At 41.9% G+C, this 26061-nt stretch overlaps 1 protein-coding gene across 1 annotated transcript; it reads left to right on the top strand.

Moving 5' to 3' along the window:
* The first annotated feature begins 259 nt into the window (after positions 1-259).
* On the top strand, positions 260-1370 carry LOC115192950 (uncharacterized). Its single transcript, XM_029751957.1, has 2 exons — positions 260-419; positions 509-1370. Exons 1-2 carry the CDS (start codon positions 412-414, stop codon positions 1368-1370), a joined length of 870 nt encoding a protein of 289 aa, XP_029607817.1. The 5' UTR covers positions 260-411.
* Positions 1371-26061: the final 24691 nt, after the last annotated feature.

The raw sequence follows: 26061 nt of genomic DNA, 5'->3' as shown, positions 1-26061 counted from the left end.
TGGAGTGGCCATCACAAAGCCCTGACCTCCATCCGATAGAAAATTTGTGGGTAGAAATGAAAAAGCGTGTGCGAGCAAGGAGGCCTACAAACCTGACTCAGTTACACGAGCTCTGTCAGGAGGAATGGGCCAAAATTCACCCAACTTATTGTGGGAAGCTTGTGGAAGGCTACCCGAAACGTTTGAACCAAGTTAAACAATTTGAAGGCAATGCTACAAATACATTCAGAGGCCAGCTCCTCCCAAGATCTTTTAGATCAGGAAGAGGAGTCACGCAGGTTCCTCAACAAGAGAGGGAGAGGACGACGAAGAGGCCAACACGGAGGGGGAGGAAGAAATCAAGACTATCCAACCACACAGAGCAGGACCAGAACAAGGCTGTGATCAACATTTCTGGAGAACCCCTTTCTGATGATTGCGTAAGGGTATTGTCTAAAGGACTGTCCTTTGCCCCCACATACTCAACTAATGAATTTAATACAAAGATTGATCTATTTCGTTTCTACAGGAATCTACATCTGAAGGCCTGGTATAAGCAAAACATCTCTCCAACTACAGACGCCAGTGTCTCAGGTCAGGCAGTTTCTGTTCCCTCAAAAACACCTTTTAAGCCCAAGTCCACCTTTTGTCCCATCGCCCAGAATGCCACACTAAATACATTTGCCAAGAAGGTGAATTTTGATGTGGAGAATCTGTTTAAGGGAAAAATTGACTCCAACCAATCACGACGTAACCTTTCTAAGATAGAGAGGGATGCAGTTGAATCATTGTCCAAAAATGAACGTGTTGTGGTTAAAAAAGCAGACAAAGGTGGCGCTACAGTAGTGTGGAGTAAAGACAAATATGTGACAGAAGCCTACCGTCAATTAGACAATGATGAATTCTACCAATCTCTTACCTTCAACCCTACAGAGGACCTAAAAATTGAGTTGAAAGGGATCCTCACAGAAGCTAAGGAGAATGGCTACATTTCAGACAATGAGTTCAAATTTCTTTTCAATGGCAGTCCACGTATGGCTTCTTTTTACCTTCTTCCAAAAGTCCACAAAAATCTTGAAAATCCCCCAGGCAGGCCAGTCATTAGTGGTAATGAAAGTCTGACAGAACCCATCTCTAAGTACATTGATTACTTTATTAAGCCTTTTCTGACGTCACTCCCAGCCTATCTTCAAGATACCACAGATGTGTTGAACAAAATGAAGGAATTAAATAATATAGGTACAGCTTCCTTTTTAGTCACCATGGATGTGGAGTCTCTTTACACCATCATTGAACATGAACAAGGTTTGGCAGCTATGCACCATTTCTTGAGTACCCGACCTGAAACTGAGATGCCTCCTACAGAATTCATTGTCTCACTGACTGAATGAACTCTTAATCATAACATCTTTATCTTTCAGGACCGTATTTTTAAAAAGGTCAAAGGATGTGCCATGGGAGCTTGCTACAGCCCTTCCTACGCTGGTTTGTACTTGGGTAAATGGGAAAATGACTTCATTTTGGATCCTTTTAATAACCATTTCTTTGACCGGATTATAGGGTGGGGATGCTATATTGATGATATTTGCCTTTTTTGGTCCAGCTCAGAAGATGAACTTATTTCCTTCCACCAATACTTTAACAGCATTAACCCTAACATCAAACTAACTATGGAGTACAGCAAGGATAACATTCATTTTTTGGACCTCGACATCAGTAAAAATGACAAAGGTTGTGTGCACACATCAATCTTTAGGAAGCCTACAGATGGGAATACCATTCTGAGGGCAGACAGTTTTCACCCCAAAAGGCTAAAAGAGAATATTCCATATGGCCAATTCCAAAGAGTCCGCAGAATGTGCAATCAGGAAACAGACTATAGTGTCAAATCTGCTGAATTGGAGAATAATTTCTTGAATCGGGGCTACAGCGTCCAGGTCCTGAAAGATGCAGGTATAAGGGCTGGATTACTTGACAGAGAGAACTTGTTGCGAAGGGGAGTGCCTCGTGATGCATCAGAGAGAGTGTATTTTGTTACAAAATACAGCACTGAAGCAGAGAACATTAAAAGAATCATTAAAAATAATTGGGGAATCATCCAAAGTGATACGCTACTACGCCAAGTCTTTCCTGAGCCACCAGTCATAAGCTTTAAGAGATGTCCTACCCTAAAGGACAAATTAGTCCACAGTTATCTTCCGGGTGACTCTCAAAAAACTTGGCTTGGCCACAAACCCAAGGGCTCTTTTAAATGTAACCAGTGCAACCATTGCAGAAATATTGTACAGAAAAAGTATTTTGTTGATACAGCTTCCAAAATGGAGTATTACGTCAAGCATTTCATTAACTGCAAAACCATTCATGTCATCTATAGATTGGAATGTCCACAGTGCAAGGTGTTCTACATTGGACGGACAAAGAGACACCTTCAAGATCGCCTAGCGGAACACAAGTAGGCCATACGGGTAGGCAATGAAGACTACCCCATGGCAAGGCACTACAAGTCCTTACACCATGGCAACCCTGCCTCCCTACAAGCTATGGGTATTGATCATATCCCGGCCTCTATTAGAAAAGGGGACCATCTTAAACAGTTAAACCAAAGGGAACGTTTTTGGATTTACAAACTACAGGCCACTAAATACCCGGGTTTAAATGAAGATATGGATTTCTCACCCTTCTTGTAGGGTTGTGATGGGTACATTTGCTGTCATCTAGTGGACATTTTGCTCAATTGCCCTCAGCTATGTTTAGACTCTTGTTGTTCATGTTTTGCTGTGTTCTAGTGTACTATGGAATATATTGCTTTCTTATTCTTGACACTTCTCGCAGACACTTTTTAGGTTAGAAATACCTTTCTAAGTGTTCTGATACTTCTAGCTTGGAGTTAAATTGTTATGATAACATAGCTACAGTATTTCACTTTAAAGTGTGTATACTATTGCTTACTAGGTGTGTCCAATCAATTTTAACCACTCCCTCTTCAAATTAGGGTTAATTGGAAAAGCTGTTAAAAAGAGAACATTGTATTATTTCTTTGTACTCTCTGATGAAGGCCATGCAGCCGAAACGCGTCGGATTTTTATAAACATGGTTTCTATTGAACATGCCATACTAATAAAGGCATTTTAATCAATTATATGAAGAGTGCCTTGGTCCTCCTTTCTTTTTGATGACCAACTCACCCCTTTTACCAAAGAGCACCTTCTGTCTACCAACATTTACTATTGTGTACCTTAGTAGCGCTTCCCTTCCTCCTCTTTCTACTAGCTACCAAATACTAATTGAGTGTATGTAAACTTCTGACACACTGGGAATGTGGAAATAAAAGCTGAAATAAATCAGTCTCTCTTACTATCATTCTGACATATCACATTCTTAAAATAAAGTGGTGTTCCTAACTGAGCTAAGACAGGGAATTTTTACTAGGATAAAATGTCAGGAATTGTTAAAAACTGAGTTTAAATGTATTTGGCTAAGGTGTATGTAAACTTCCGACTTCAACTGAGGACCGGGTTTCTCCAGTTTAACCTCTACTTTATGTACAAATGTATTCCTCACTCTCCCTTCACATGTATCACTGTCACTCATAAATGGTTTGCCAAATTCACAATGATTTACCATTGAAACATTCATGGAGCATCAGCATGCCAACCATTTGATCTCAATCAGTTTCATTAGTGCACAAGTTAAATTTGGCTTAACAAATCACATAATGTTATATGGACTCAATAGGGTTTGACATTATTTTTGAATAACTACCCATACCTCTGTCCCCCATACATACGTAAGGTCCCTCAGTCAAGTATTGAATTTCAAGCACAGATTCAACTACAAAGACCAGGGAGATTTTCGAAAGCCTCAAAGGGCAGTGATTAGTAGATGGGTAACAATAACAAATCAGACATTGCATATCTCTTTAAACATGATCAAGTTAATATTGATGGTGTGGATTATGTATTAAACCACCCAGACTCATATTACCATGAGGCCATTGGTGATTTTACAGTTACAGGCTTTCATGGTAGAAAAACTGAGGATGGATCAACATCATTGTAGTAACGCCACAATTACTTAAATTACAGTGAAAAGAATGCAAATATACAGAACAAAAACAAAATCTAATCATGCATCTTGTATGCAACAAGGCACTAAAGTTAATACTGAAAAAAAAATGCAAAGGAATATACTTTTTGGCCTTATATTTGGGGTAAATCCAACACAACAAATCACTGAGTAACTGCCTCCTTATTTTAAAGCATGGTGGTGGCTGCATCATGGTATGGGTATGATTGACATTGTTAAACTGTGGAGTTTTTCCGGATGAAAAGACATGGGATGGGGCTAAGCAAATGCAAAATACTAAAGGAAAACCTGGTTCAGTTTGCTTTCCACCAGACAGTGGGAGAGGAATTCACCTTTCAGCAGGACAATAACCGACAACACAATGACAACTCTACACTGGAGTTGCTTACCAAGAAGACAGTGACTGTTCCTGAGTTGCCAAGTTAAAGTTTGGACTTAAAAATCTGATTGGAGAACTATTACAAGACTAAAATTGTTGTCTAGACATGATCCCCAACATATTGACAGAGCTTGAAGAATTATGAAAAGAATAATAGGCTGATATTGCACAATCCTGGTGTGTTAAGCTCTAAAAGACTTACCCAAGAAGACTCACAGCTGTAATCACTGTCAAATGCATTTCTAAGGGGTATGACTACTTTTGCAAGGCACTGTAACGTCCCATACCAAGGTACAGCCAAAACCATATGTATTTGGAGAGTGAAGCTAAAATGTGAAATTTAGATCTATACTCCAGGATTTAGTATTTAAAATAAAAGGTTTCATGTACTATAACTTGAATACACTAAGTGAATTTGTCCAAATACTTATGGCTTCTTCAAATTGGGGGGACTATATACATACAAAGTGATTTAATTTCTAAATTGTAAAAAGGTGACCTCTACTATCGCCTCATATGAAACATTTGATCTCAAACCCAAAATGCTGTAGTTTAGAGTCAAATTGTACATCACTGTCTAAATACATATGGTGTTGGTTGTACAGTATATCCTCAATTCATTCTAGGAGATTAGTTGAAGTAAACTTACCATCCAGAGCACGGCTTCCACTTCACTTTCTGCTCCTGACCCTTTATTATGCAACAAATAGAAATGTCTGTTTTATTTTAAAGCTGCACTATGCTGAAATCGCTTCGCAATGTCATGGTAGCTAATATCAGCTGTTTGAAGTTGATACAAACCAAAGTTAAAGACTCAATAACAAAACTTAAGAACGGGAAGCATAGAAATAACGCACAGTGTAGAACAGATCTACTGCTTCTTAGACTTGCTTTCAAGTAGAATGATGATCTGTAACTATCATCACCCAAAAAGTTACATATTGCTACTTTAACTACAAGGTATATGCACTGCAAGTTAACTACAATTGGTGTTGCACTAGGATTAGCCTGTAAATACAGTAACAGGAATTTCAATATACTGCAGATTTACCTCCTTTGAAGTTCTATTGGCAAGAATTTTGAGAATAGGGAAAATCGTTTGCCCTAGATGCACTTCCCTGTAGCTCAGCTCAGTTGGTAGAGCATGGTGTCAGTTGGTAGAGCATGGTGTTTGCAACACCAGGGTTGTGGGTTCGATTCCCACGGGGGGCCAGCACAGAAAAAAAAAAAAAAATGTATGAAATTGTATGAAATGTATGCATTCACTACTGTAAGTCGCTCTGGATAAGAGCGTCTGCTAAATGACGTAAATGTAAAATGTAAATGTAAATGCACTGGACACTGAAACAATAAATCCATGTATTTACTTAATCACCACCCACCAGAACATGAATAAAGTTAGCGGGACAGTGATTTGCATTATTCATTTTACATCTATGCCTAGCCTAAGACTACACTCTTAGAAATGGTTCTTTGGCTGTCACCATAGGAAGCCTTTTTGGTTCCGGGTAGAACCCTTAAGACAAAGGGTTCTCCCTAGAACCAAAAAGGGTTCTCCCTAGAACCAAAAAGGGTTCTCCCTAGAACCAAAAAGGGTTCTCCCTAGAACCAAAAAGGTTCTCCTTTGGGGACAGCTGAAGAACCCTTTTTTCTAAGAGTGTACAGTATGCCTGCCTCCTGAAATGTAGGGGACCATCAATCACTGGATTTTTTCAAATTAATTATTAAAAACAAAATTGAAGTTATTGACATCAATAACATTTATGAATAAACAATATAAGTTAGATACTGATTTACCTTTTTACATGTAGTCATATTTCCACTTCCTTGGTTGGGGGTTGACTGTCATGCTCAGCGGGTTGGATGGTTTTTTGAGGGTGACAGGACTTTCTTCCCGTCTTCTTTGGTTCGGTTTGGGTGTAGCTGGTCTCCTGGGCGGTGGGGATTATCGGGGGTTCAACCTGGTTGGGGATCCGGGTGTAGCTGGTCTCCTGGGCGGTGGGGGATATCGGGGGTTCAACCTGGTTGAGAATGGGGGTGTAGCTGGTCTCCTGGGTGGTAGGGATTATTGGGGGTTCAACCTGTTTGAAGGGAGCCCACAGAGGATGGAAGTAATATTCTGCCAGGATTTAGTGTGGGTTAGAAGATGGGCTGCTGAGTTTTGAACCATTGAGCTTATAGAGGGAGTTTGTGTTAGTGCCAGGGAGTAGTGAGTTGAAATAGTCTATTCGGGAGAAGATGAAAGCATGGATGAGAGTTTCGGCCAGCAGGACAGGAGAGGCTGACTTTGGCGAATTTGCGTAAGTGGAATCATTTGGTTTTTTTACAGTCTGACGGATGTGGTGGTTGAAGGATAGGGTCTTAAGGAAGACAAGCATACATATTTCTGTCCAAATACCTTTCACAATTGCCACCAACAACCTTTGGATTGCTGCCATTGAGGTCTGATTCATCATACCACTGTGAGGACACTGCAGTTGATGACAAAACGTTTCCTTCTTGCTCTTACTGAGGAGTAGCAGGGGGTACACCTCTACCTTGTGGAACCTATGTACCTGGAATCATTAACGACAAAATAACTTCCAGAAACATGACAAATATCTGTCAAATAATGACATTTAGATTTACTGTCTTAAATGACACAATGAGACAAACAAATGCATAGGGCCTATCATTTCCCTAAGATAGAAAGGCAGAAATCTTTTTAGAGGAAAACATAATAAAGCTTACCAGCTTGTTTACTGCATTAACCAAGGTTGCATATCTTCCATGTTTCATTGTCTTATTTGCCCCTTCATTTGTTGCCTTCATTTTTTGGGGCCTCTAACTTTACCTTTAGCTGTATTTTTGCACCACAGAACTTGTACTTATTTTGATGTGCTACAACTAGGACACAGCTTACGGGTGGAGCCATTCTGCATGAAAGGTGGATACGAAAGAATAGCCCTATAACCATAACTTTGACTGATAGAGGGGACCTCCCTGGTGCATTCTGGCATGGCGCTTGAATTGACAAGGAGAACTAGAGATTGTGAGAAAAACTATACTAACAATAGCAATTAATAAAGAGAGTTTGGCCAACTAAGGAGCTGACGTTGAGTTCACATTAAACGTCAAGCCCTGACCCTTCTCAAACCCATTAAGGCAGTGCTATGTGTGTGTTTGAAGGTGATATAGGTTTCAATGACTCAATCATATGGGTCAGATCCGATAATGGACCTCGCCTGGTACTAAAACTAAGCCCGAGGCTTTAACATTACCCCACACTAATGTAAAAATGTGTCATACTAACTGTTTACTATTGTAACCTAGATATAGGCTACCTGCCATAGCCTCAGCTGCATAGTGCAATGAGTGTCGTTAGTTGACAGATGAAACAGTACCTGGGCCAGTGGGATTTGGTTACTTCTTTTAAGATACAATTCGAATAATTTGCTCCAGTTGGTTTGTATATTTAAAATACAACCTGGTTTGGTTATTGAAAACACAAGAAATGGGAAGAAAGACAAATTAAAAGAGAAAAGGTATCCACTTACTTAAAATGCAGCCAGAGGATGGATCAAGAGATCTGTATCAAGAGGATAGAGAAAAGAGAGTGACTAAAGGTGATAGCCGTAGGTCTGAATAGAAGAGTGGTAGGTGTGAAGGGTCTTTATTTGGAGCTGCAAAGTAAACAGAACAAGTTCAGAATTGTATTTCACCACTGTAAATGTAGGATACTTATTTTAATAAAACATTTTAACTGAGCATTGTAATGAATACTCAGGGAGAAAAGGGTGTGGATTCACGGCAGAGCGCAGCAGATGTTTATTACGCCTTCACAGAAGGCAGGAATCGTGGTCGCAGGCAAAGGTCAAACACAAGTAGGCAGTCAAAAACAAACAATACCTCACAACCATACAAACAGAAAGAACTGAACTATATAGGGAGCTGATGAAACTAGGTGAGAAAACGAACACAGGTGAAATCAATGAACAAAAATGAAAGACAGGGCTACGATCCAGAACACAAAGAAACAGGGCTACGTTCAAGAACACAAAGAAAAATAACACAAGGTTGACTAAGAAAAGAAAAGCAGAACCTTACAAATTAAGTGAACCTTAAATTTTAATGCTTGTAAGTGGATTACATCGAAAACTACAGGTGGTGTACAAAAATGTAATATAATGTGAATGATGGATAATAAGATGACCATTGGATAAATACACATTCACTGTGGATGGGAGCATTGCTGTCTTGTCTCAATTCAGCTATTGTTTGCTCCACAAGATCTAAAATTGTCTTTAGAAAGCCTTTACAAAGACACGACACGTTGAACTAGCTCTATTAGGCAGGGGAGTCAAACTCATTCCACAGAGGGCCGAGTGTCTGCGGGTTTTTCCTTTCAACTAACACCTAGACAACCTAACCAGGTCCTTACTAATTCGTGACCTTCATTTATCCATCAAGGGTGGAGAAAAAACCTGCAGACACTCGGACCTCCCATGGTAGGAGTTTGACACATGTGGATTAATTAAAGTAATTAACCACTCAAACTAGTTGAATCAGGTGTGTTGATGTTGCCCAGAACAAAACCCTGCACCCACCATGAAACTCCATAGACTAAAGCTAGCTAGCTAGCTGAAACTGTTGAGTAGGCCTATAGCCAAGATTTTCATTGAAAACCTTGACAGATCAGTGAAAATGATTAGTGGTTTGAGAAATGTCGTAAAAGCTATAAATACATCTCCATAACATTGCATACTAGCGATTACAACCACATTGGTTTGGTGCATACTTCACTTACCGGGAAAGAGCATGATCGCGTGAGAGGATCGGGTACGTTCCAAGTTGCCTTCTTTGTTGAAGTCATGATGCGCATTTGTGTTGTAGGTCAACATGCACAGAATAAGAATATACATTCAAACTGCCTGGAAAAGCGTTTCTTAGATTCATTTTATTTGATTTTCTTATATAAGCCGAACAACGCAGAAAGTAACATCCCCTGCAGCCGATTGTGTTGACGAGCTGGAACGCGCAATTACATTGGGTTGCCAATGTACAGTACTGATCTTGGGTCAGTTTTCCGTTATTTTCTCGTACGACTTGGGGAGAGAAAGCAATATCACCCGCATGAGTTTTGGTCGGCCAACATGTTTTCTGACTGCAATGAGCGCAACAACACCCGCAAATATTAAGTGAAATAAAGCATATAAAACAGTATTTGCCGTTGATAATGTATTTAAATGTTCCCTGGTAAAGAACCCAAAAAGTGCCATTACTTGGAGTAATCTCTGTACGGTTTCAAAATGCCTACCTGTTGAATATCCTCTTGTCTGCAGCAAATACATGTATCAAACAGCATTGGTTAAATGAGGACATTCATACTACGGAAGAGTGGAGTGGTAGATCGAAATAAATGTATTTCATGGAAAAATCACCCATAAAATAAATCTGAAGACAGATGTAGGCTAAACATTGGAACCGCTCCTTGAAAAATTTTTTTGTGTAGACATGACTTATTAGTCTTAAAGCAATCAAACATTTGTTAATGTTATATTTTATTTTTTGCATTGATTTCATTATTACTTTATTTATTTTAGTTTCCTAATTCTATAGTTATATTGTTTGTTGTATAGCCTGTTGGCATCTCAGACGACCAGAACCTTAATAATAATCACCATACTTACTTCACAAACAATAATTATACTAGTTGACTGCACGGCCACATGTAAGCTACTGACACTCCGCTGTGGTCGTGAATGGTTATGAGGGCTGGACACGCCGCGACCCAGACCCTACTATTTATTGTCTATTACACATACTAATGCCTCGTTCAGATGCTATCGGAGTTCTCAGAAATTCGTAGTTTTGACTGGGAAGTTTCACTTGAATGACCCTCCAAATAGGAATTAAAAGTAGGAAATGAGAAAATTATATTTCAAATCTTATTGGTTTAAGATTTGTTCCGACTTCAAAAGCACTTGAACACAATCATGTCGGAGTTACAATTTCCCATTTCCCACGAAAATGTGATGCCAGCAAAATACAGCATTCAAGTGCTAGTCGGTACTAGGAAACTGACATTTCTGATTTGCTAACTGTTTTAACGCATTACAGTAGCCTAAGTATATAACATGATTGACATGGCCGTAATAATAATCATGGAAAGGCCTTGGAAGTGCCATAAGTGTAAGCCAACATAATCCATTATTTTCCATTAACCTGTTTAACATGTAATAAATGCATTATGAAGAAAAATGTGTAATTTAGGCTCTACGAAAGATGAAATGGGTTATGAGGAAAATCGTGTACTGTTGCCTACATGAAAAAATGGCCTTTCTGATTACAAGTGCACCAGTATCCCAAAGTATTAAGCGAAATCAAGCATAGAAAACAGCATTTGCATTAATAAAACGTAAATGTGTGTCTTTTCTCACAAATTCTGTTCAGCAAGTCTAAAACAGTACATATAGACATACAACTACACATTTTAAAACACAGTTAAACAAAGACAACATTTCTGTATATTAATAATGTTGAATTAGCCATAAAGAAGAACAAAAATGAAATGTAGGCTATGGTTGTTGCAAAGGTGTCACGGTTGTCTTCGTCTTCCGACGATATAACGAAATCGTCGTCTGAAAATGTGGACCAATACGCAGCAGGTTCGTGAATGCTCATCTTGATTTTTATTCACTGCAAAAATGAACATACAAAAATAACAAAATACGAACAACTAACAGTCTGGCAAAGCCTAGGGCTGAACACAGAACAATCACCCACCAAACACAAACACAAACACACCCTCATTTATGAGACTCTCAATCAAAGGCAGATAGACAACACCTGCCTTCAACTGAGAGCCCCAATCAACCAAACATAGAAACACACACACTAGATTCCACATAGAACTACCTAGACATAAACCAAAACCCGGACATACTAAATCAAACACCCTTTACACAAACACACCACCCCGAACCACATAAAACTAATACCCTCTGTCACGCCCTGACCAAACTACAAACAATTAACCTTATATACTGGCCAGGACGTGACAGTACCCCCCCCTTAAAGGTGCTACCCCAGAAGCACCTTAAAAACAAACAAAAAAAAATACCCCCAAACAATACCTAAAAGAAAAATTCCCCCTTACTAAAGGGAGGGAAGGGAGGGTGGCTGCCGTCAACGACGGCACTGTGCTACACCCCCCCCTCCCCAACCCACCTATCTTGGAGGCGGCTCAGGTTCTGGCCGTTCCAGGCAGTCTGGGTAGTCTGGCGGTTCGGGGCAGTCTGGGCAGTCTATCAGCTCTGGGCGGTCAGGGCAGTCTGTCAGCTCCGGCAGGTCAGGGCAGTCTGTCAGCTCCGGCAGGTCAGGGCAGTCTGTCAGCTCCGGCAGGTCAGGGCAGTCTGTCAGCTCCGGCAGGTCAGGGCAGTCTGTCAGCTCCGGCAGGTCAGGGCAGTCTGTCAGCTCCGGCAGGTCAGGGCAGTCTGTCAGCTCCGGCAGGTCAGGGCAGTCTGTCAGCTCCGGCAGGTCAGGGCAGTCTGTCAGCTCCGGCAGGTCAGGGCAGTCTGTCAGCTCCGGCAGGTCAGGGCAGACTGGCCACTCCGGCAGGTCAGGGCAGACTGGCCACTCCGGCAGTTCAGGGCAGACTGGCCACTCCGGCAGTTCAGGGCAGTCTGGCCACTCCGGCAGTTCAGGGCAGTCTGGCCACTCCGGCAGTTCAGGGCAGTCTGGCCACTCCGGCAGTTCAGGGCAGTCTGGCCACTCCGGCAGTTCAGGGCAGTCTGGCCACTCCGGCAGTTCAGGGCAGTCTGGCCACTCCGGCAGTTCAGCGCAGTCTGGCCACTCCGGCAGTTCAGCGCAGTCTGGCCACTCCGGCAGTTCAGCGCAGTCTGGCCACTCCGGCAGTTCAGCGCAGTCTGGCCACTCCGGCAGTTCAGCGCAGTCTGACCACTCCGGCGACTGTTGACTGACGGGCAGCTCCGACGACTGTTGACTGGCGGGCAGCTCCGACGACTGTTGACTGGCGGGCAGCTCCGACGACTGTTGACTGGCGGGCAGCTCCGACGACTGTTGACTGGCGGGCAGCTCCGACGACTGTTGACTGGCGGGCAGCTCCGACGACTGTTGACTGGCGGGCAGCTCCGACGACTGTTGACTGGCGAGGCTGGGGACACGCACCTTGGGCTTGGTGCGGGGTGCTGGTACTGGGCGTACCAGATTGGAGACACGTACCTCAGGGCTAGTGCGGGGAGCTGGCCTGGGGCTCCATCCTTGCCCCTCTTCACAGCCCTTGTGCCCCCCCCCAAAAATTTCTTGGGGCTGCCTCTCGGGTTCCCTTAACTCTTCCATAGCCCTGGACACGAACATCCTTAAATCTGCCCACGTCCATCCATCCATGCTGTTCTCCTGCTGCTTGGTCCTTTGGTGGTGGGTGATTCTGTCACGGTTGTCTTCGTCTTCCGACGATATAACGAAATCGTCGTCTGAAAATGTGGACCAATACGCAGCAGGTTCGTGAATGCTCATCTTGATTTTTATTCACTGCAAAAATGAACATACAAAAATAACAAAATACGAACAACTAACAGTCTGGCAAAGCCTAGGGCTGAACACAGAACAATCACCCACCAAACACAAACACAAACACACCCTCATTTATGAGACTCTCAATCAAAGGCAGATAGACAACACCTGCCTTCAACTGAGAGCCCCAATCAACCAAACATAGAAACACACACACTAGATTCCACATAGAACTACCTAGACATAAACCAAAACCCGGACATACTAAATCAAACACCCTTTACACAAACACACCACCCCGAACCACATAAAACTAATACCCTCTGTCACGCCCTGACCAAACTACAAACAATTAACCTTATATACTGGCCAGGACGTGACAAAAGGCTTGTGTGTAGCCTACTGTTTAAATTTGTGTCTTTTCACACGAATTAAGTAGCACATAAATTAGTTTCTTTTATCACGAATTAAGCCACACAAAAACGCACAAAAATACACAAAATTTGCTGAAATGCATTATGTTCATATATACACGAATTGAATGTGAGATTGTGTTGCAGCATGGTTATACAGAGCCTTTCCAGCTTTCAAGATGGAGCAAATTTAACCCGTTAGAACCCATAGCGGCCGTCAACAGCCTTTCTTAAATTACTATAGTGGCCGCAAACGGCCTTGTTTTTTTTAACAATTATATATGTGTCAATATAGCAAAATGTACTTGCTAACAAACTGTTGTCGTATTTGCGTGGCTGTTGTCGTTTCCCAGAAACCGGAAACAGGGTGTTGTCGTGTCTTTGGCATCATTAAAAGTGAAGACTTATTTTATCAAATCAATTCTCTGTATATAACGCTTCAGATATTTTAATATCTCATCAATTAGTCTCCTAATTCATTAATTATTCTTTACCTCACGTTAGTCTCATTCCAAACGTCATGAATTGTTGGTTATCTGCACTTTCCCAGCCTTTACTATGAATCATCCATACACCAATTGGCTTAATCTTTTATTTACTAACTAAACAATCACAGAAATTCATACACAAACAACAGTAGATATGGTTACAAGGACATGATAGAGGAGGTTGCCTAGTGGGCTAAGCCGACATGACGGCTTGGTGGACTGAGAACAGTCGGGAAAGACCAGAGGCCTCACTACAAACAGTAGTACTATAATTATATTAATTGAAATGCTAATCCTTTGCACATGAATGCTCACTCATTCGGGAATAATTGCAATCAATATACACAGGTGAAGTCGGAAGTTTACATATACTTAGGTTGGAGTCATTAAAACTTGTTTTTCAACCACTCCACAAATTTCTTGTTAACAAACTATAGCTTGGCAAGTCGGTTAGGACATCTAATTTGTGCATGACACAAGTAATTTTTCCAACAATTGTTTACAGACAGATTATTTCACTTATAATTCACTGTATCACAATTCCAGTGGGTCAGAAGTTTACATACACTAAGTTGACTGTGCCTTTAAACAGCTTGGAAAATTCCAGAAAATTATGTCATTGCTTTAGAAGCTTCTGATAGGCTAATTGACATCCTTTGAGTCAATTGGAGGTGTACCTGTGGATGTATTTCAAGGTCTACCTTCAAACTCAGTGCCTCTTTGCTTGACATCATGGGAAAATCAAAAGAAATCAGCCAAGACCTCAGAAAAATTGGAGACCTCCACAAATCTTGTTCATCCTTGGGAGCAATTTCCAAACGCCTGAAGGTACCACGTACATCTGTACAAACAATAGTACGCAAGTTTAAATACCATGGGACCAGATGCACTATTGTAAAGTGGTTGTTCCACTGGATATCATAAGGTGAATGCACCAATTTGTAAGTCGCTCTGGATAAGAGCGTCTGCTAAATGACTTAAATGTAAATGTAAATGACCACGCAGCCGTCATACCGCTCAGGAAGGAGACGTGTTCTGTCTCCTAGAGATGAACGTACTTTGGTGCGAAAAGTGCAAATCAATCCCAGAACGACAGCAAAGGACCTTGTGAAGATACAAAAGTATCTATATCCACAGTAAAACGAGACCTATGTCGACATAACCTGAAAGGCCACTCAGTAAGGAAGAAGCCACTGCTCTAAAACGTTTTGCAACTGCACATGGGGACAAAGATTGTACTTTTTGGAGAAATGTCCTCTGGTCTGATGAAACAAAAACAGAACTGTTTGGCCATAATGACCATCGTTATGTTTGGAGGAAAAAGGGGGAGGCTTGCAAGCCGAAGATCACCATCCCAACCGTGAAGCACGGGGGTGGCAGCATCACGTTGTGGGGGTGCTTTGCTGCAGGAGGGACTGGTTTACTTCACAAAATAGAGAGCTTCATGAGGTAGGAAAGGTATGTGGATATATTGAAGCAACATCTCAAGACATCAGTCAGGAAGTTAAAGCTTGGTCGCAAATGGGTCTTCCAAATCAACAATGACCCCAAGCATACTTCCAAAGTTGTGGCAAAATGGCTTAAGCACAACAACGTCAAGGTACTGGAGTGGCCATCACAAAGCCCTGACCTCAATCCTATAGAAAATTGGTGGGCAGAACTGAAATAGTGTGTGTGAGCAAGGAGGCCTACAAACCTGACTCAGTTACACCAGCTCTGTCAGGAGGAATGGGCCAAAATTCACCCAACTTATTGTGGGAAGCTTGTGGAAGGCTACCCAAAACGTTTGACCCAAGTTAAACAACTTAAAGGCAACGCTTCCAAATACTAATTGAGTGTATGTGTAAGGGCTGTCGTCATGGAGAGAAGAAGACCAAGGTGCAGCGGAGTTAGTGTTCATGATTTAATTCAAAAAAGAACACTGGAACACTACAAAACAAGAAAACACTGACAGCTCAACCGTATTGACAGCATAACACACTGAACAGAAACAATTACCCACAACCCCAAGGAAAAACACACACTACTATATAGGACTCCCAATCAAAGGCAACTCAACACACCTGCCTTCAATTGGGAGTCCAACAATCAACTCACAAGTAACACAAAATCTCTGCCACGTCCTGACCAAAACTAATACAATTGCTCCCTCTGCTGGTCAGGACGTGACTGTATGTAAACTTCTAACCCACTGGGAATGTGATTAAAGAAGTAAAAGCTGAAATAAATCATTCTATCTACTATTATTCTGACATTTCATATTCTTAAAATAAAGTGGTGTTCCTAACTGACCAGAGACAGGGAATTTTTACAAGGATTGAATGTCAGGAATTGTGAAAACTGAGATTAAATTTGGCTAAGGTGTATGTAAACTTCCGACTTCAACTGTATTTACGCCCAGTGTGTCGTGATCTCTGTTGGAATTGTCAGTCTTTCTGTTGGAGAGTCAGTTCATCAGCGTCTCTCTCTCTCTCTGCTTCCCTGAAGATCTAAATATTTCATGGTTAGAATGGATACTTCAGAGTACCATTCAGAAATGTTATCATAGATATATGTTTTGGCAGTTGTCGGTATTCGCAATCACAGGTTTACATAATTTCTATCTGCAGACTAGTAATTAGTATCTAAGATTTGTTCTTATTCTGTAGGGATTGATAGTCTCAGAGTTTAACCATTTCCCGCCATGTAGCCAATTCTCCACGTAGTATGGTTAGGAATTCAACAACCATTTCAACCTTAGCTTATACTGAGGTTTTTGTGGTCTGAAGAGGATTTCCTCAGGAAGGTGTTTTATTCATAACAATAGAAAAGGAGTTGTTGTGTGAGTTGTTGTTTTTTGTCACACTGCTTTGCTTTATCTTGGCCAGGTCGCAGTTGTTAATGAGAACTTGTTCTCAACTGGCCTACCTGGTTAAATAAAGGTGAAATAAATAAAAAATAAAATAAAAGTTGTGTGAGGTGTGTTTTGTATCTTCTCTCTTTATCCTTCTCTATCAGATACTTGTTGCATTCACTGAATTGTTGTCAAAGTAGACTACTATTTTAAAGTTTTGTGTCAGGCCTTGTCTGTACTAAATCTTATTAAGAGCGGTGATCTAGATTTATAAATAGTCTCTCAATAGTTGTTTGCATTTTTACATTACAGAAGTAAGAATCATTGTCAATCCAATAGCCTACTGTGTGTGGGTTTTGAAATACTTTTTGAATATTGTCCTCTGGTCACATACCAAAAGAGAGGTATGTGTATCTCTTTAGTTTGCTGTTGTAAGTAATAAACCATATCAACTATATTATCTCAACCTATGCTATGGTAAGTTGATGTGTGTCCCAAATAAACAATGTTTAATAACAGATTACATTATTTTATTTTATTTGGGATTTTCTCCCTCTCACAGAAACCCAACTCCACCAAAACCCTTTGGACATCAAAGCGCCTGTACCAACAACAGACAGTAAGCATTTCACAGTAAGGTCTACAGCTGTTATATTTGCCATATGTGACAAATAAAATGTTATTTGACTGCTAGCATGACAGACCAAGTCTGGTCCTATAGCTTCAGTGGTTCTCTCCCTTTTTGGTTACTGTACCCAGTGGCGACCCGTCCTCCAAAACAGAATTAATGTGGTTTGATAAGAAGAATGCCCCTCCCCCCACATGTGTGATTACCGTAAATTCCAGACTATAAGCCGCAACTTTTTTCCCACGCTTTGAACATCGCGGCTTAAACAATGACGCGGCTAATATATGGATTTTTCCTGCTTTCAATTTTTTTTTTCCAAAAAAACACATTCTGTGACGTGCTCAGTTTTTTGGCGGCATGAAGCTTTCATTAGACCAATGAAATTGCCGAACGGGTTAAGGTCAAACAACTTTTTTGTTTACTGTTTAGATTAAATCGAGCGCTCTCAAACTTCCCATCATTCTGATTACGGTAGTCATTTTGTCACCCTCATCATGGCAAAGACACGGAGAAATGCATATGATGCAGCTTTCAAGTTGAAGGCGATTGATCTGGCTGTTGGAAAAGGAAATAGAGCTGCTGCACGGGAGCTTGGTCTTAATGAGTCGATGATAAGACGTTGGAAACAGCAGCGTGCAAAAAAGACAAATAAAGCTTACTGCTAATTATTTTTTTTGTTACAAGCCGTGTTTCGTTAAAGCCTATTTATTTTTGTTACAAGCCGTGTTTCGTTAAAGCCTGTGTAAAGTAAATTTGTTTCAATGTACCGGTAGGCACCTGCGGCTTATAGACATGTGCGGCTTATTTATGTTCAAAATAATATATATTTTTTAAATCAGTGGGTGCGGCTTATATTCAGGTGCGCTTAATAGTCCGGAAATTACGGTACTACCTCTGAGGATTTAGAGCTTGAGGTAGTCACCTCATAAAAGTACTTTGGAGTATGGCTAGACGGTGCACTGTCCTTCTTTCAGCACATATTAAAGCTGCAGGCTAAAGTTGGTTTCCTCTATCGTAATCGCTCCTCTTTCACCCCAGCTGCCAAACCAACTCTGATTCAGATGACCATCCTACCCATGCTAGATTACAGAGACATCGTTTATAGATCGGCAGGTAATGGTGCTCTCAAGCAGCTAGATGCTCTTTACCATTCGGCCATCAGATTGGCCACCAATGCTCCTTATAGGACACATCACTGCACTCAAAACTCCTCTGTAAACGGATCATCTCTGTATACCTGTCGCAAGACCCACTGGTTGATGCTTATTTATAAAACCCTCTTAGGCCTCACTCCCCCCTATCTGAGATATGTACTGCAGCCCTCATCCTCCACATACAATACCCGTTCTGACAGTCACATTCTGTTAATGGTCCCCAAAGCACACACATCCCTGGGTTGCTCATCTTTTCAGTTCATTGCAGCTAGCGACTGGAACGAGCTGCAACAAACACTCAAACTGGACAGTTTTGTCTCAATCTCTTCATTCAAGACTCAATCATGGACACCCTTACTGACAGTTGTGGCTGCTTTTCGTGATGTATTGTTTTCTCTACCTTCTTGCCCTTTGTGGTGTTGTCTGTACCCAATAATGTTTGTACCATGTTTTGTGCTGCTACCATGTTGTGTTGCTACCATATTGTTGTCATGTTGTGTTGCCACCATGCTGTGTTGTCATGTGTTGCCACCATGCTGTGTGGTTGTCTTAGGTCTCTCTTTATGTTGTGTTGTGTTGTCTCATGTCTTGATGTGTGTTTTGTCCTATATATATATATATATATTTTTTTTTTTATCCCAGCCGCCGTCCCTGCAGGAGGCCTTTTGCCTTTTGGTAGGCCGCCATTGTAAATAAGAATTTGTTCTTAACTGACTTACCTAGTTAAGTAAAGTTTAAATAAATAAAATAAATAACAATTCACAGCGTAATTTTTTTGTTGTTGCCTGTTTTGCATTATTTTGGCATTAATCCATGTCATATATCAGTTGCAAACAATGAAAAAAAATCATAAAAGAATAAAGCCGGATACAAACATGGAAGGAATCAGTGGCTAACTGCAAGCATTGTAAAGCAATCACTACCCTGCTATTCAGTGGCATGGGTGTGTGGTCCAAGTCTGGGTTTCAGGGTCTCTTTTCCAAGCTTTAAAGGATAAACATTCAACATTGGCCATGCTGTCAATCCAGTATGATTTCTGCCACGTTCAAAACAACTGGAAACTCGGAACTGGGAAATCTCAGACTTCAGTGAGTTCAAGACAACTGGGACCTCGGGAAAAAACTAGCTCCGACTGGGAAAATAAGTTTTGAACCATCATCCAACTCGGAATTCCAAGTCGGGATCTCGGGTCTCATTCTAGAGCTCCGACCTGAAGATCACTGACGTCATGATTCGACCTTGTTTTTTTCTGAGTTCCCAGTTGTCTTGAAAGCACCATAAATACAGAGAATGCCAGACTTCAATTACAAAGTTTGATGAAACAATTTGCCCACAAAGGACTGTTGCGCCACCTTCCTGTTCAAGTGAGCACAGCACAAGAAATGTATTGTGTGCTGCTGCATAAATTATGTAATATGCCAGGGTGATATGTATACTGTAGCTAAGAAAGTAATACTAAGTGTATGTTGTGTAGTTAGTTGTTAGTAGCCCATGTGCCTCACCTAATAATTTGGTCCCTTTTCCCCTCATAATTTAGCCTGCTGTTCTGACTTGATTGTACACATGTAGCATATAGCCTGTTTTAGAGAAATGTCATCATCAAATATTGTAAGAGCTTGCATTGTCTGCTTATATGCCCCCTTTATTTATCCTAAAGTTCTGACTTGGTGTAAAGGGAGAATACTGTAAGAACGGTCCATGTTCTGAATTCTGTTGCTGTACATTTCAAAAGTTATATTGACTCACTCATTAATGTCTTAATCGAAATTACGGAAAGCCTCTTATCCGCTCGTCGTCCCATTATGTCATAGTTTGTACTAGGGATTCATGATATATCGGTGAACTTATCGGAATTGGCCGATATTAGCTAAAAATGCCAACATCGGTATAGACCCGATGTCTAGTTTAACAGAGATGTAAAAAAACGATGTCAAAGCTATTGTAAATACCTAAACTCAGCAAAAAACGAAACGTCCCTGTCTTTCAAAGATAATTCGTAAAAATCCAAATAACTTCACAGATATTCATTGTAAAGGATTTAAACACTGTTTCCCATGCTTGTTCAATGAGCCATAAACAATTAATGAACATGCACTTGTGGAACGGTCGTTATGAAACTAACAGCTTACAGATGGTAGGCAATTAAGGTCACAGTTATGAAAACTTAGGACACTAAAGAGGCCTTTCTACTGACTCTGAAAAATACAAAAAAAGATGCCCAGAGTCCCTGCTCATCTGCGTGAACGTGCCTTAGGCGTGCTGCAAGGAGGCATGAGGACTGCAGATGTGGCCAGGGCAATAAATTGCCATGTCCGTACTGTGAGACGCCTAAGACAGCGCTACAGGGAGACAGGATGGACAGCTGATCGTCCTCGCAGTGGCAGACCACGTGTAACAACACCTGCACAGGATCGATACATCTGAACATCACACCTGCGGGACAGGTACAGGATGGCAACAACAACTGCCCAAATTACAGCAGGAACGCACAATCCCTCCATCAGTACTCAGACTGTCCGCAATAGGCTGAGAGAGGCTGGACTGAGGACTTGTAGGCCTGTTGTAAAGGCAGGTCCTCACCAGACATCACCGGCAACAACGTCGCCTATGGGCACAAACCCACCGTCACTGGACCAGACAGGACTGGCAAAACCAAATCAAATCAAGTTTATTTGTCACGTGCGCCGAATACAACAGGTATTACAGTGAAATGCTTACTTACAGGCTCTACCCAACAGTGCACAAAAAGGTATTAGGTGAACAATATGTAAGTAAAGAAATAAAAACAACAGTAGGGGATAGGGGGGATAGTCAGGGGGGATACCAGGGGGGATAGTCGGATTCACATTTATCATCAAAGGAATAAGCGTTACATCGAGGCCTGTACTCTGAAGCAGGATCGATTTGGAGGTCTGGGGCGGTGTGTCACAGCATCATTGGACTGAGCGTGTTGTCATTGCAGGTAATCTCAACGCTGTGCGTTACAGAGAAGACATCATCCTCCATCATGGGGTACCCTTCCTGCAGGCTCATCCTGACATGACCCTCCAGCATGACAATGCCACCAGCCATACTGCTCGTTCTGTGCGTGATTTCCTGCAAGACAGGAATGTCAGTGTTCTGCCACGGCCAGCGAAGATCCCGGATCTCAATCCCATTGAGGACATCTGGGCCCTGTTGGATCGGAAGGTGAGGTCTAGGGCCATTCCCCCCAGAAATGTCCAGGAACTTGCAGGTGCCTTGGTGGAAGAGTGGGGTAACTCACAGCAAGAACTGGCACATCTGGTGCAGTCCATGAGGAGGAGATGCACTGCAGTACTTAATGCAGCTGGTGGCCACACCAGATACTGACTGTTACTTTTGATTTTGACCTTGATCTTGTTCAGGGACACATTATTCCATTTCTGTTAGTCACATGTCTGTGGAACTTGTTCAGTTTATGTCTCAGTTGTTGAATCTTGTTATGTTCATACAAATCTTTACACATGTTAAGTTTGCTGAAAATAAACTCAAACTTGATCTGCATTAAGCATGAAGACCTTCTTGATTATTACCCCTTAGTAGAGTACAAGGTATTTGGCAAATCAATGATGATCTTTCATTATTCTTTCCCTTTGTTGTAGAGCTATGACAGCACTAGGACAGGAGATAAGAAAGGCAGTATTGTCTATTGCCACCAGATTTGCTAGCAAGTGTGGGAGTAGAGGGAAAGCCAGACCTTCAATTTCTTAAAGAACAAGACCTACAGGAGCACATCAGACTAATACAATGCCAGAAGCTGCTAAATGCATGGAGATTAGAAGGTATTACATTTTGGTAAAAGATTTACAAGTACTCTACAGTTAAGAGGAAATGTTTGTAATTGTATTACTTTAGATTTCAGAGCTTTTACTTACAGGACAAGCAAGGAGTGACACAGCAGATGCCATCAAAGATACATCAACATTTGAGCCATCAAGCCCTTCCCCTTCACAGTCATCCTCCACATCCAGCACAACCGGTCAACAACCAGTACGACCAGTACTGTAGATCTGGACATCTTGCCGGAGAACTTCTGTACCTTGGGGCAAAATGTCCATGAACCTGAGATCAGCCGTCGCCAGAGGAACACGGCCAACCCCGGGAAAACGAAGAGAGATAAGAGTTATTGAGCCTAAACCTAATCCGACCAGAGCAGAATGCCATACAATAGCCATGAGGGTACAACAGTACCCGAAAAGCTTCGCTGTTACAATGAAAGATGGCACTACAATTGGGAGTGGCTATGGATCCCTCTTAAATCAGATGGAAACATGCGTTGAGCATAAGAATTGTAATAATCCTCTGGTACATCTAAGAAAGACACTCTCAGGCTCATTGACTGTAGTCAGAGCAAGATGGCCAACTGACAAATACGGCTGTGTAAGATGGCAATCTGACTTTACCACAGAAGAAACGGAAGAAACTTGAGGCAAAGCGTAAGGAAATGTAAATGGAGCAGCTTCATTCCAGAGAAGGGCCGGCAGGAGGTGACAGAGGACAACTGTCGCAGCTCATGCAAGCAACATTTTACTTACAGCGCTGTGCTATCAACGCTAGCCCAGCACCTTAGATAGCTGAGCTGAGGATTAAGTGCCCATACCTTTTCACACAGAAGGAAATCTACAACCACTTCTCTACAACCAAGATGTCTCAATCCTGGAAAAAAAAATTATGCAACGATGGCAGAAAAATGAAAGGTTATCATACAATACTTCCTCCGGAGAACCAACAAATGAAGAGGTTCGACACATCCTGAGAATGCAGAAGACAGTCAACTAATAAAGCAGGCAGCGGAGCATATTTTTTTAGGTGCTGAAATGTGAAGCTGCAACCGCAGCGCAATCAATAGGAGGTGAACAGCACCTGGTGCTGAAAATATATCTAACTTGTTATGCAAGTGGCGCTAAGCAACAGATGGAGAAAACCTACACCAGTCGAGTAATTCATTTCAACAATTATCTTCACAAACAACAAGAGCGCTTAATTGGAGTCTATTTCTTCCGAGCGAAGGCCCATATAAAATAACTTAACTGGCTGAGCTAGGCTATGTGGCTTAACAGCATCTTTCACAAGAAAAAAAATGGCCAAATAGAAGTGGGATTTTTATTTATTTATTAGGCCTACTTACAATTGCAACTGGCCAAAAAGGTAGCATCCTACATAAAAAAATAATTTAAAGAAAAACAGGCGATGTCTGTGTCTGAATGTCTGTATCCCTGTATCGGGAGTCTCAGGATAACCTGCTCCTGTAACGACAAAACAAACAAAAAATACTGTCAGCATGAGACTTCATATAGCCATGGATAAGCACTAATAATAATAATCACAATATTGTTAGTGGCATATATGCCTATTTATTAAATACTAAGTTACTTACTTAATGGGAAAAGTTGCATTTCCCCTCGGACACGATCTTGTGGATGTCGGGTGAGAGGGATGTGATTTTGATGCACAGGCAGTCATCGATTGACTTATTTGAAAGCCGGTTCCTGTCGTGAGTCTTGATTGCGTTCATAGAGGAAAAGGATGACTCGCAGGTGTAAGTCGATCCAAACATTGTTAGCACATAAAAGACATGTTTTTTTATTGTGCTGTATTCCTCTGAACATGTCACCTAAAACGCACACAAGGACTCGGCACTCCTGAGCGCATCCCTAATTTGGCTCGATGTTTGGAATTCAATCAGCTTGAATTGCAGCCTCATCCAGCGAGGGTATCGTATTGTGCCGACAGAGACGGTCGCCTCGCTTCGAGTCCTATGCAGTATTTCGTTTTTTAAAGTATGATTTCTTACATTCTTAGCCCAGAAAATGTTTTATTACATACAGCCGAGAAGAACTATTGGATATAAGAGCGACGTCAACTTACCAACATTACGCCAAGGAAACAACTTTCCCGAAGCGGATCTTTTGTTCAACCCAAAAACCAGGACAGTGGATCTAATCCCAGAAGCTGATCTAAAACAATGTCGCCGCAAAAGAGGCAGACGGAGCGGCCTCCTGGTCAGGCTCCATAGGTGTGCACACTGCCCACCGCTTCCGAGTATACTACTTGCCAATGTCCAGTCTCTTGACAACAAGGTCGATGAAATTACAGCAAGGGTTGCCTTCCAGAGACAGAGATTGTAACATTCCCTGTTTCACGGAAACATGGCTCTCTCGGGATACATTGTCGGAGTCGGTTCAGCCACCGGTCTTCTTCATGCGTCGCAGCGACAGAGATAAACACCTCTCTGGGAAGAAGAAGGGCGGGGGTGTATGCTTCATGATTAATGACTCATGGTGTAATCATAACAACATACAGGAAGTCAAGTCCTTCTGCTCAACAAACCTAGAATTCCTTACAATCAAATGCAGGCCATATTATCTACCAAGAGGATTCTCGTCAGTTATCGTACCAGTTATGTATATACCCCCTCAAGCAGACACCACGACAGACCTCAAGGAACTCCACTGGACTCTATGTAAACTGGAAACCATATATCCTGAGGCTGCATTTATTGTAGCTGGGGATTTTAACAAAGCACATTTGAGAACAAGGCTACCTAAATTCTATCAGTATATTGATTGCAGCACTCGCACGTGCAATACACACAATCACTACTACCCTAACTTCCGCGATGCATACAAGGCCCTCCCTCGCTCTCCCTTAGGCATATCCGATCATGACTCCATCTTGCTCCTACCGTCTTATAGGCAGAAACTCAAACAGGATGAACCCGTGACTAGAACCATTCATTGCTGGCCTGACCAATCGGAATCCACACTTCAAGATTGTTTTCATCATGCAGACTGGGAAATGTTCCGGGCAGCCTCAGAGAATGACATCGATCTATACGCTGGCTCGCTGAATGAGTTTATGAGTTTATAAGGAATTGCATTGGAGATGCTGTACCCACTGTGACTATTAAAGCCTACCCTAACCAGAAACCGTGGATGGATGGCGGCATTTGCACAAAACTGAAAGGGCAAACCACTGCATTTAACCATGTAAAGAGGACAGGGAATATGGCCGAATATAAACAGTGTAGTTATTCCCTCCGCAAGGCAAGTGAACAAGTGAAATGTCGATATAGAGACAAAGTGGAGTTGCAATTCAACGGCTCAGACACTAGGCATATGTGGCAGGGTTTACAGGAAATCACAGACTACAAAAAGAATACCAGCCACGTTACGGACACCGACGTCTCACTTCCAGACAAACTGAACACCTTCTTTGCCCCCTTTGAGGATAATACAGTGCCATCATCGCAACCCGCTAACAAGGACTGCAACCCCCCCTCTCCTTCTCTGTGGCCGACGTGAGTAAGACATTAAAATGTGTTAACCCTTGCCATATACGCCTCCAACTCAATCATCAAGTTTGCAGGTGACACAACAGTAGTAGGCTTGATTACCAACAATGACGAGACAGCCTACAGGGAGGAGGTGAGGGCACTCAGAGTGTGGTGTCAGGAAAACAGCCTCTCACTCAACGTGAACAAAACAAAGGAGATGATTGTGGACTTCAGGAAACAGCAGAGGGAGCACACCCCTATCCACATCGAAGGGACAGCAGTGGAGAAGG

Source organism: Salmo trutta, chromosome 1 (genome assembly GCF_901001165.1).
Source record: "Salmo trutta chromosome 1, fSalTru1.1, whole genome shotgun sequence".
NCBI classification, from domain to species: domain Eukaryota; kingdom Metazoa; phylum Chordata; class Actinopteri; order Salmoniformes; family Salmonidae; genus Salmo; species Salmo trutta.
This window is presented reverse-complemented; position numbering and strand designations above follow the sequence as displayed.